This window comes from Tyto alba, unplaced genomic scaffold, assembly GCF_018691265.1.
Source record: "Tyto alba isolate M040663 unplaced genomic scaffold, T.alba_DEE_v4.0 Super-Scaffold_6, whole genome shotgun sequence".
Lineage (NCBI taxonomy): Eukaryota > Metazoa > Chordata > Aves > Strigiformes > Tytonidae > Tyto > Tyto alba.
This window is the reverse complement of record NW_024881327.1, coordinates 49,713,367-49,725,343: the sequence shown is the minus strand read 5'-3', so window position 1 is coordinate 49,725,343 and position 11,977 is coordinate 49,713,367. Positions and strand designations below refer to the sequence as shown.

General features: G+C 52.9%; 1 protein-coding gene across 1 annotated transcript; it reads left to right on the top strand.

The window, feature by feature from the left end:
- The first annotated feature begins 798 nt into the window (after window positions 1-798).
- FOXI3 (forkhead box I3) lies at window positions 799-4,639 on the top strand. The gene is made up of 2 exons (XM_042808443.1): window positions 799-1,555; window positions 3,073-4,639. Exons 1-2 carry the CDS (start codon window positions 859-861, stop codon window positions 3,660-3,662), a joined length of 1,287 nt encoding a protein of 428 aa, XP_042664377.1. The 5' UTR covers window positions 799-858; the 3' UTR covers window positions 3,663-4,639.
- Window positions 4,640-11,977: the final 7,338 nt, after the last annotated feature.

Here is an 11,977-nt window from a genome sequence, read left to right as displayed (position 1 = left end):
TGTCAGGCTCGTTTATGGACACCGAGAGCTTTTTCTCCGCAAAAGGATGCGTCTTCCCTCGAGCTCCCCCGAAGCACGAAGGCGAAAATCAACTTTTATTCATTAAATCGCGCCCCACGACTGCCAGCCCTTTCCTCCCGCAGTACGAGCGATGTTGTTTGTTTGCTTAATTTCGGGCAATTCCTTATCCAAAGCTAATTAACTGCGATCTCACTCAGCCCCGGCTGTTGTGAGACGGCCGGCAAAATTACACATAAATAACAGAGTTTAAGCGAATTTCACCCTCCGCGTTCCCGTCGGGGCAACCGCAGCGATGCTAATCTCCACACAACCCACCCCCCCACCCCCCCAGACCTCCGTTTTGGGGCTGATCCATGGGAAAGAGGGATCGGATCCCTGAGCGCCGGGGCAGCGCGGAGAGACCCCCCAGGACCAAAGGGGATGGGATTGGGGGGGGGGGGGGCACGGACAGACACACAGCCGGGGGGCTGGGGGGGGGGGGGGAGCTGCTGCCCCCGCGCTCCCGGCAGCCAAATCCCCGGCGCCTCCCGCAGCTCCCCACCCCCGGTCCCTCCCCCATCGCCGCTTTTGGGGCCCGGCCTTGCCCCCCTCCGCCCCCCTCCCCGGCGCGGAGCCGCGCTACTGGCTGCTCCCCGCTGCCGGCCGCGGGCGGGGAGGCCGGGCGCACCGGCAGCGCCTATAAGGGCGCAGCGCCGCAGCCCCCCGGGATTTTTTGGTCTGGGGCCACCGGTGCCGCGGGGGGGGGGTGGGGGGGGGCCGCTGGCTGTCCGCCGGAGAGGACGGGAGCGGGGGGGGGGGGCGGGGGGAGCGCCGGCCGCCCTGCATGGCCAAGGGATTATGAGCGCCGGTGAGTTGCAGCAGGCGCAGCCCAGAGCCTCGGCGCCGGCGGCCGCCCCCGCGCCCCCTCAGCCCCGCAGCGCCCAGGAAGCCCCCGACATGGCGGTGTACTGCAGCGAGAACTTCAGCGTCTACCCCCAACCCAGCCTCCACCCGCCCGGCGCCGCCGCCGCCGCCGCCGCCGCCGCAGCCGCCGCCGCGGCCGCCGCCGCCTCATCGGGGCAGCGGGCGGGCGGGTACTCGCTGGGGGACTACGGGGCGCCCGCCAACGCCGGTTACCTGTGGGGCATGAACAGCCCCGCGCCTTACCTGCAGGGCCCGCCCGGCTCCGCCGCCGCCGCCGCGCCGTTCCTGCCGCCGGCCTCGTACGGCTGTTCGCGGGGCGGGCAGCTGGTGGGCTCGCCCTCGGCGCCCGGGTCGCCGTCGGCGGGCGGCGCGGAGCTGAGCTGGCTGAGCCTGGCCAGCCAGGAGGAGCTGCTGAAGTTGGTGCGGCCGCCTTACTCCTACTCGGCGCTGATCGCCATGGCCATCCAGAGCGCCCCCGAGAGGAAGCTCACCCTCAGCCACATCTACCAGTACGTGGCCGAGAACTTCCCCTTCTACAAGCGCAGCAAGGCGGGATGGCAGAACAGCATCCGCCACAACCTCAGCCTCAACGACTGCTTCCGCAAGGTGCCCCGCGACGAGGACGACCCCGGTGAGGCCGCCGCGCCGGGCGGGAGGGTGGGCTGGGGCGGAGGGGAGAACGCCGTGAGGAGGGCGGGCGGCAGCGGGTCCCTGGTCCCGCGGGTCCCTTGTCCCTTCGGCGCCGGCGGCGTGAGGAGACCGGGCTCCCTCGTCCCCTCTAACCGGTCGCCGTGAGGAAACCGGGCTCCCTTGTCCCCTCTAACCGGTCGCCGTGAGGAAACCGGGCTCCCTTGTCCCCTCAGCGTCGGCGGCGTGAGGAGACCGGGCTCCCTTGTCCCCTCAGCGTCGGCGGCATGAGGAGACCGGGCTCCCTCGTCCCCTCTAACCGGTCGCCGTGAGGAAACCGGGCTCCCTTGTCCCCTCGGGGCTAGCGACGTGAGGAGACCGGGGTCCCTTGTCCCCTCTAACCGGTCGCCGTGAGGAGACCGGGCTCCCTTGTCCCCTCAGCGTCGGCGGCGTGAGGAGACCGGGCTCCCTCGTCCCCTCTAACCGGTCGCCGTGAGGAAACCGGGCTCCCTTGTCCCCTCGGGGCTAGCGACGTGAGGAGACCGGGCTCCCTTGTCCCCTCTAACCGGTCGCCGTGAGGAAACCGGGCTCCCTCGTCCCTTCGGGGCTGGCGACATGAGGAGGCCGGGCTCCCTCGTCCCCTCGGGGCTGGCGACATGAGGAGGCCGGGCTCCCTCGTCCCCTCGGGGCTGGCGACATGAGGAGGCCGGGCCTCCTCGTCCCCTCTAGCCGGTGGCCCTGAGGAGACCGTCCCCCTTCACCCCTCGGGGCCGGCGCTGGCCCCTGCGGGCGGTGCAGGCGAGGGGCGGCTGGCCGCAGCCGTCCCCGAGCTGGCCGGGGAGTGCCGGTTGTGCAAGGCCCGGCTCCTCCGGCCGTGACTCACGGCTCCCTTCCCCGCTCGCCGTCGCGGCCCCGGGGCACGGCCGGTGCCCGGGAGCGGGCGGAGGGCAGAGGCGCTGCCGGACAGCGCTGAGGCCGGCCCGGCAGGGAGGGGACGTGCCTGTTTGGAACCTCTGAGGGCACGTCGTGGGGTCACTGCATTTTGGGCATGGGGCGGCTTCTCCGCAGCCCCCAGCCCCCTCGGTGTGCCTGGGTGTGCCAGCCCGCCTTCCCACCAGCTCTTCTGAGAAGAGCCCTTGGCAGGGGCGCGGTGTTGCCAGGCGCTGCCGAGATGGCTGCAAGTCCCCCTGCTTGCTGTGAGGCAGCCAGAGCAAGGGGAGCCCCCGCTCCTCATTCCCGTCGGCCAGGTCTGGGGTCGAGGTGCAGATCCTCACCGATGGTCTGTGATGGGGAGGTTCTCCCCCTCCATGATCCCTGAAGGTTCATCGGTGGGGTGGCAGTGGCGATGCCCTGGAGCTAGGTTTTGGATCATTGTACTGTACAACAGAGTAGGAACCAAGCAAGCGTAGGAGAGACGTGGGTTTTGTGCCGATCAGACAAGACATGGATATTGCTAACCTGCAGTGGGGCTCACTGCCACAGAAGGTGACTTTCTGTCTTGTTTCCCTTGTTTTCCACCAGGGAAGGGAAACTACTGGACCTTAGATCCCAACTGTGAGAAGATGTTTGACAATGGGAACTTCCGTCGCAAGCGCAAGCGACGATCTGAGTCCAACGCCCCCGCGACCGTGTCTGCAGCCTCCTCGCTGGGGGGCCTGAAGGCCGAGGAAGAGCGACCCATCCCAGCTGCAGGCAAACCGTGTGGAAACAGCCCACCCCCAGAGCTGGACCCTTCACCTTCTGCCAGGGACCATCCAAAAAGCTCCTCTCCCTCCGGTATCATTTCATCCACCCCTAGCTGCCTCAGCACCTTCTTCAGCGGCATGAGCTCGCTGAGCAGCGGGAGCAGCCGGCTGACAGGGGGTCTGGGCAGTGACCTGCACCACAGGAACTTCTCTGCTGGACAGCTGAGCAGTGGCACTTTCACCCCTTCCAGCAGCTCTTCTCAGGAGGTGCCTTCACCAGATCAGCTGCAGCGGGTTGCGGGACCTTCCCCCGCTTACTACAGCTCCTTCCATCCCAGCAGCAGCAGCCAGGGAGCCCAGTACAACCACTACTACAACTTCACGGTTAACAGCCTCATCTACACCCGAGATGGAACGGAGGTGTAGGATGGTGGGGCAGTCAGCCGGCGAGCGCTGAGAAGGGAATGGGAGTTGCAGGTGTATTTGGCAGCACGGAGGACCATATGCTTTTGCAAACAGCATTTCAATGTGGACACTTCCCAGGAGTTCTTCCAGGAAGACAGATCTTCTCACCTTTCAAAATAAGAACACCCCTTAAACACCAGCAGAAGGCAGATGCAAAGTCTTTTCCCCATCCTGGAAAATGTTAGGTGGTTTAGGTGGCTTGCCATCTAAATTCTGCAGACAAAAGTGAACTGAATTAAGGTTTTCAGAGGTTTCTAATCCTGAGTATAGAATAAGGACTTTAAAAACTATAACCATAAAGTGATATCAGCAGGAGCCAAGTGTAGACATCCAGTAAGTCTTAGAAGAGAGCAGAAAAAAAAAAAAAAACAAAACAAAATGAAGAGATTTCTTATGAAGTGCCTTGTACAATGTATTAAAAAACTCTTCTGCCAGCAATTGCCTCTGTAAGCCCTTGCTTTCTGCCCTGGTCCTGCAATATGCAATGCACAGGGGGGATACTCAGGGTAAACACCCACCCAAAACCTCCTTGAAACCCACAGAGGTTCGCTCTGGTCTTCCCGTGTTTGACATATTGTACAGCCAGGGCCATGTCTTGTAAAACAATCTTTTTCCCCAAGCTTAGTACCAAAGATAACTCTAGCCATGCAGCTTTAGCACGAGAATAAACACTGGGGTATTTTTATACATATTTGTACGTAATGTAACTCTTCTGTACATATGTTTCTATGTGGTTTTATATTTGTAAATTATGCTCTGGAGCTGTACTTATTTATAATGTGTTTTAAACTTTGTTAAAGTTTATTTTACTTTGTTTCCCCTTCTTTTTTGTTTTGTTTTGTTTTGAATTTTTTGTTGGTTTTGTTTTTATTCGTTAGTGTATTAATGAAACTTTTCAGGCTGAACAGCTGTTGGGAATAAAATGTTAACAACTGTTAGATTTTTGCCTGGTTGTTCCTCAGTATGTTTGAGGTATTTTAAAACTCTGTGAGTGAGACAGGTTTTGCTTTCACGTGGTTTGGGACAAAAGGTGCAGAGATTTCTAAACAATTTCATCTGCATATTAAGACAGAAGAAACTCCTCTGAGCCTAAGGAGATGCCTCTGAGCTGAGTTGCTGCATCTCACAGTCTCACTGTGCAGAGTGGGCACTCTGGGCTTTATTGTTTGTTTTTTTTGTCAGCGGTCTGAATTTCAGCTGTCCTTTTTCAGCCTGGTTTAGTGATAAAAATAAAAGCTTGCAAAAGTAAAAGAAGTGGGGCTGTTTTCAGCATGGTGGCAGCTATCAGAAGGTACAAAGTCTGAGCTTGAGTGCTGGCTCGATCCATTTTTCAAATCAGTTTTTCAAATAGGATAGCACCTGCTTAAAATGGCAGGCTAGCTGAGAAGTGGGACCCAAATCCATCCTAGAGCAGCCATTGTGCAAAACGATCAGTCCCAATTCTTGCTGTTGGCATAAGCTGTTGGGTGCTGCGTGCGGGTAGAGCGTAAATATAAATGTCTTCATGAGGCATGTTGCATGAAATTGCAGCTAGTTAACATATATGCATCTGCCATGATGTAAGGCCATCCCTGCAGGCTATTCAGAAAACAAAATCGTATTGGCAGTGGGGTGCAGCGCCTCTTCACTGGCTATCTGAGTAACATACAGGGTGGTGGTGCAAGACAAACCACCGGCCTGATCCAAAATATTATGAAGACATGACGAAATGTCAGATGACTTCCATGTGCTTGGGATCGGGACCAAGTACTTGCCCCAGCACTGGCCAACCGCCATTTGTGCAATAGCCGAGACCAGTGGGCGGGTGGCAAAACTCCTGCTTCATCCCCCTCAGCTCGACCCTTCCCAGCACAGATACCATCTTCCTGGCTTTAGGGGTAATTCTTCTGTGTCTATATTTTTAATTGCATCTGTGCATTGTGATGCAGTGGTAGTGATAATGGGAGGGAAAGGGCAGACTGCCACTAGCAAAAAGGCAAGGTGGTCAGTCTTGTCCTGCTCCAGTTCAGTCACACCAGGTGTGGAATTATTTGGGTTTTGGACTGCTGAGTTTGATCTAAAGGCAGTGGAGGGATTCCCAACACTTTCAAAAGATTTGCAGCTGGTCCTTAAGTAAGCCAGGAACTGCTTGCTTACATATCTAAGCAACCGTTGCACCCCGTCTGCGCTCCACCAGCCCGTTGTCAGACCTTAGCAAGCAGTGGGCCAATGTAGGACACATGGATGTGCCCAGCTCGTGTTTTTCCACCCAGACCTGTTTCAGGATTTACCCTCTGCCGCTTCCATCAGCTGTATGTTTCTGCAGACAGTACCCATAAACATTGGTTCCAGCGTATCCCAAATCAGTGGCAGATTTGTGTTGCTGTGTGGTCTGCCTCTGACAGTGTTCCCCTCAGCAAATATCCCATGGCTGGACAGACCTTCTCGTGCCACATCGGTTGGGTGGTGTTATAGCCAGAACCTGCCAGAGCAGAGCCAGGGAAGGATTTACCCACTGCAGTGCTCCAGCCCCAACCCTGTGGGATGGTGGTGGACTCCAGGGAGGTGTCGGCCAGGTCTAACCGTCCCCAGTGCACCTTTCCTGCCGTTAGCACCAAACCCTGCTCCCTCCAGGGAAAGTGAACCCTTAGCTGGAACCAGGGGCTGTTGGCCCCTCCTGTGGACACACCACCCCAAAGGCTGGCCTGCTCATGATAAAGCAACCTGTCCAAGGGACACCCGAGAGTAGATTTAAGCAAATAGACACCTAGTCTGGGGAGAGGAGCCAAGTGAATGAGCTAATGGCAGCCTTTTAGGTTTACCTTTTGTCATTAAAAGAGACTCTTCTTTTAGCAAATCTTGGGAGAGGGAGGGCAAGAGGATTGAGTTTAATGAAAGGCACTTAAAAGCAGCAGGACTATTGTCATGGGCTTTGGGGGATTAACTGTGATTCCCCCATTGAAGGAGGGGGAAGACAAAGGCAATTAGCGTGCTGGTCCCACCCTGAGAGTGCCCACTCCTCTCTAAATGCCAAGGCCATGCCTGGGATGGGCAGTTCTCCATGACAATGAGCCTCTTCCCAGCCTGTCTCAGGTGACAGCCCAGCAGCCCAGGGCACAGCTGGCTCCCAGGGAAGTCAGCAGAGACACATCCTTCCCTTGGAGAGAGGCTCACACTTCAGGCCTCCGTCCTCTCTGCTCTGGCAGCCATAGGAATCACCCTGTAAGATGACTTCTTCTGGCTTTGAGGGGGCAGTGATCTCACGGCGGGGTAACTCGGAGCACACAGGTCCTGGCTGCTGGACGCTAGAGCTAAGCCTTGCTTGGTTTCTCCACTCTTTCTAGGCATGTAGAAAGATGCCACCTCAACTGGGCAAGACGGATGCAGCGCGGCGACACTCGGCGTGAAGCCACGGTTGTGCTGATGATGGAAAGCACAACTTGTGGATACTGCTGCCCTGCGCTGCCTGTACCCTCTGAAACTCCCAGCCAGGACGGTGGCTCTTCCAGCACATACAACTACTAAAAAAAGGCAGTCCCTGCTTGAAAGGAAGTACAGTCCAAAGGCATTTCAAGAGACGCGCTGGATCGGTAACACAGATGCTTGCTGGCTCCTACGTGTGGCACTTCTCCAGCATGGGGTCGTTTAACTTTGCTCAGCGCTGGCCTTATCGACATGCCAGCAAAGGTTGAGGCAGGTACCCACTGCAGGTCTGCACTTGAGCTGCTCCACATTACAAAGGCTTTGCCGGTACAGCTGGATCAGCCCAGTCCCCTAGAGGAGACCCAGCTCCCATCAACAAAGCAAACTCTTGTGCCAGTAAAGTTAAACCCCCCACCCCCAGCAACATGGAGTATATTGCGGGGCGGTGGGAGGGGATTCAAGAGGCAGAACACAGCCATCCGCTCTGGGTTTCATCGCCCGCCAACTCTTTTGGAAATAGGGCTTCAATTACTGCCACTGGCCATGGACTGTGGTTTGCATCTCCTCTGAAGGAGGAGGCTTTTGATTTGCCCTGTCGCTCACAAAATCCGTGAAAGTTGGCCATAGTACACTGTGCCTGTGCAGAAGGTTTTATTGCCTTTGTTTATGCTGATGGAGGGTGATTTTTCCCTGAAATCTTTAGGAACAGTTCAAAAGATATAATAGTGCTCGGGGAAACTACAGATATCCTGCCCTTGCCTCTCTGTATTTCTAGTAATAGAAAATCTTCATCAGTCTTCTTGAGATAAGGCCACATAAGCCCTGCAGATCTCACCTGACTTTGAAAGCAATGTACCTAAATTCTGCTCTGCTCATTCATGGAAGGTGGTCCTGTCAGTCTTGTTTGGATAGCACACAAAATAAGAGAGACAAAGCCTCAATTTGTAGCTTGTCCCAAGAGAGGCAAGATGAGAATCGGGCCTGGCTGATGGTATATGGATGGCTGATGCCTCAGATGGAAATAGCTGTGCCAGATGGAGATTGCAATTGTCAGGACATTATTGTTTCTCCTTAGGCTTTGGCCAAAAAAAAAAAAAAAAAAAAAAAGAGACTAGTTTTATTGTCCTGTTAGAAAATCCCTCCAAAACAAATTTTTTTCCAAATGATTTTTTTTTCTCTGATTGCTGAAAGAAGAAACATATGAATTTACCTTTTTCTTTCTTTTTGACAGAAATCTCTGTCAAGTAGATCTCACCGTGCCCCCCCCCCCCAACATTTTCTATTAAAAAGAAGGTTGATGGAATGTTTTTGACCAAATTACCAAGTGCAATATTCACCTGGGTAAGGTGACGAGAATTTGCCCCTCAAGGAATAACTGAAGTGTAATGTGAAACATCAAAGGTGTTATTTTTTTTTTTACCTTATACCTGAGCTATCTCTGAATCATATCAAATAATCTTCTCATTTCATAACACCATACAATGCAGGCTAAAAGTGTATGTGATCTGCTTTGTGTACTACTGAATGGATGATTAAACTGTCTAACCTGAGGGATATTCATCCAGGGCCTGCCCCAAACACAGTGAAGTCAGGGGAAAGACTCCCACTGACTTCAGAGGGCTTTGGAGCAGACCCATAATCAGCCAGGCTCTAATATACTTCAGGTGGTGTCTCCGAGACTGCCTGGGGACACGTAAGAGGAGCTAAAGATTGTGAATTAAACATCGTAGGCCTGATCCAGGCAATTGGCTGCTGTAGGAGAGTGGAAGGCTTCTCCCCCATCCACCCGGGCTCCCCGGATCATTTTCCCTTTCCTGCAGTCCATTGTGTCCAGGATTTATTGACAAAGCAAAACTCTCGCCATGTAGCCAGTCCACATTTGCAATAAACAGTGACAAATCAGGTCAGGACTGATAGCTAATCTGCCCTTGGACTCTTCAAGTGCTGCTGATTTTATATCTAATTAAAGTAAATAGCGGTGCTGAGCTATGCCATTTCCCTCCCAGGCCGGTTCGGAGAGTGGCAGAACCCACACCTCACCCTACCACTTTGGGGCCACCACAAATACAAATCCTGAAACACAGAGGGTTAGTGCCTCAGCTCCAAGAAAGTGGAGGGAGTCAAAGCTAACACATACCAGAACCAAGCTTGGACTTCCTTCAGCAAAGCGAATGATACTTGAATGGAGTATCATTCTTCAAATTATACTATGTGTGTGTGGGTAATGATATTTACACCCATGTAAGTGTTCTTCTAGTCTAGGCAATGGACATCTAGTGAAGCTGCCAGGCAACAGGTTCAAAGCAGACCAGAGGAGGTGGAGGTGTCTTACTGGTGGTGGAGATGCCCTGGGGATCTCCTTGCTTCAGGGAGATGGAAGCTTGTAGGGAGGCAGGATGGGTTCACAGAAAGGAAAACCAGCAGGGGTTAGGAAATGCAAAGCCCTCCATCTTTAGACAGAAAGTTCCTGAACTGAAAAGAGTTGGAGCATGGGAACATATTCTGGGGAAGTACCACTGTATGGGACAGCCTTCCCTAGGCAACTGCCTTTTGGCACTGTGAGGCAGGATAGTGAGCTCGACAGTCTGATCCAACAGAGCCATTTTATGTTCCTATGTTTATAGCAGTGCAGTTGAAAGCATCATTTCAAGTTTCCATCTTAGTACAGGCTGATGCAGAGCTCTGGCCAATCCTATTGATTTGCATGAGCGCTGAAGACATTCAGCTTGCTGCAACAGTTCTCACCCTCAAAAAAGTGTGGCTAAGTTAGGGCAGGCAAGTTGCTCTCTGCAGGTGCCTATTTCTCTCCATTCAATGCAGAGGAAGCCTGGAAAGCTAATTTAGGCCAAGCTTTTAAACCTCCCTCAGGGCAAGAATGCATGGATATCTGCAGATATGGGGCATCTGTCATGTGTGGTCTTATATCTGGTTACAAATAGTGCCGTGGACACCAGAGATGGAGGAGTCCAAGGAGCTTTCAAAGCAAGACACAGGCTTAATCTATGGGTGAGCCTGCTTAGTCATGGGAGAGGTATAGGAGAAGAAAACTACTGCATAGCATTTCCTTCTCCCATGCAGCAGCATCTCGGCCTTGCTTTGGTTCATTCAGTTCTGGGGAGAGACGGGGAATTTCTTTGCGGTGGGACAGGAAGATTTGATGAGCTTTTTTACTGCACTTACTGTATTCTTGTTTACACGCCCCCCCTAATCAGTGTAGGCACCTTCCAGCAGGGCAACATGATCAATATGTCACGTGTATTGCCTCTTTCCTGCTGCAAGAGCTACTCATAAAGTGTAAAGCTTTTGGTTTTGCAGAGAAATATTGTTTACTATATGTTCAGGAAAAAGCTGTTTGTGAAGGGCAGCCTGGCTGGAGACAGCAGGAGGTGACTTTTGTGGTGCACTGAGATTTGCAGCTCCACTGCACCCTAAGCAGTCCCCAGCACCTGGGGCAGCAGTTTCAAAATTGTGAGCTCAAATCATTATTTGATCAGTAGGATCAGAACTATTGTATGTCTCAGTGGCAGAAGGTTGGACAACCTTTATTGGGTAACAGGAGAGCAACACTCATGAGAGCTACGGCAAGATGCCCTGGCCTTGCACTGGTGAAACTTCATTAAGACCCTTCATTAGACTAGAGCTCATCTTCAAGTTCAGGGAAAAGGATTTACATCCTAGTGAAAACAACATGTGTTTGAGGCTTTCTCACAAGTTATGAGGTGAAAATAAACCATAGTCTCTTCAGACAGAGCTCTTGGCTCACAGGAAAGGTAGGGACCGCTCTTTCCCTGCTTGCAAGTAAACTCATGCAAGATAATGGAGAGCTGCTGTGCTCGGTAGCCAAGGCAGCGTGTGTCTGAATGTGGATATAAGTTATCAAAAGGTAATAAGAGCTGTCATACTTTGGTGGAGAAAAAAAATGCTGTCTTTTTCCTCTTCAACATTTGTAGGTTATCCTGGGCAGCATGGCAAGGAAACAGACCTGACAAGAAACCAAGGACACCTTCAAAGAATCAGGGAATGCATTTATTATAATTAAACAAGGGATTGTATTTTCACTGTCCCTGGCAGGGAGTTTGTGAGCAGTGAGAAGACTAGAGCAATGAGCATGTCATGAATGTTAAGGTCATTTATCATAGCTCTGAATGCTGTTTCTTTCCAGAGAACAGCTGCTTGTCACAGTGTGAAACCTCATTCCCTACCCTGGAAAGGTTACGATCCAAAGAGGCAAGTATGACCGAGGAAATGTTACTGGCCCCATTTTACTGCAAGGGACCAAGGAACAACATGGGAAGGTGATTTGTTAAAGGTCACACAAGTGCCACAGTGGAGCTAGGTGTCAAATACATACTTCCCAATGCCTCCAACACAAAACTCTCTTTTCCCTGATGACTCAGCCTGAAACACTCTGGCATGGCTTGAAAATCATCCTTTCTTGGTGCTGTTACAGGAAAGCACAATGGATCATAACATTCCTTGCCTAAATATTACCTATAGCTGCTTTACATAGGTGCTGCTGTGGGAACTTTGCTCCTGCCAAGGGAATGTAGTAGCATTTGATCTTCCTCCCCCTAAACCCCACAAGTCAACTGCACAGCCAGAGACTGGTTCTCTCCCAAGGGATTTTCATAGTGTACAAGACCTGTTCTTAACCACAGAACAACTGGAAATGTGCTAAAGCTGCCAGAAATAATACCAGCATCTGCGAGCTGCAGTGACCAGAAACTTGTGATCCATTACCACGCATTACACACTTGCTCATGTTTTGTAGTAGCAATATTTAGCTTGCACGCCATGATCCTAGAAGAAAGGGTTAAAATGAGTTATGAGCCGAATCCTGCTCTGGAGATCTGATAATCTAATTACAACAGCTC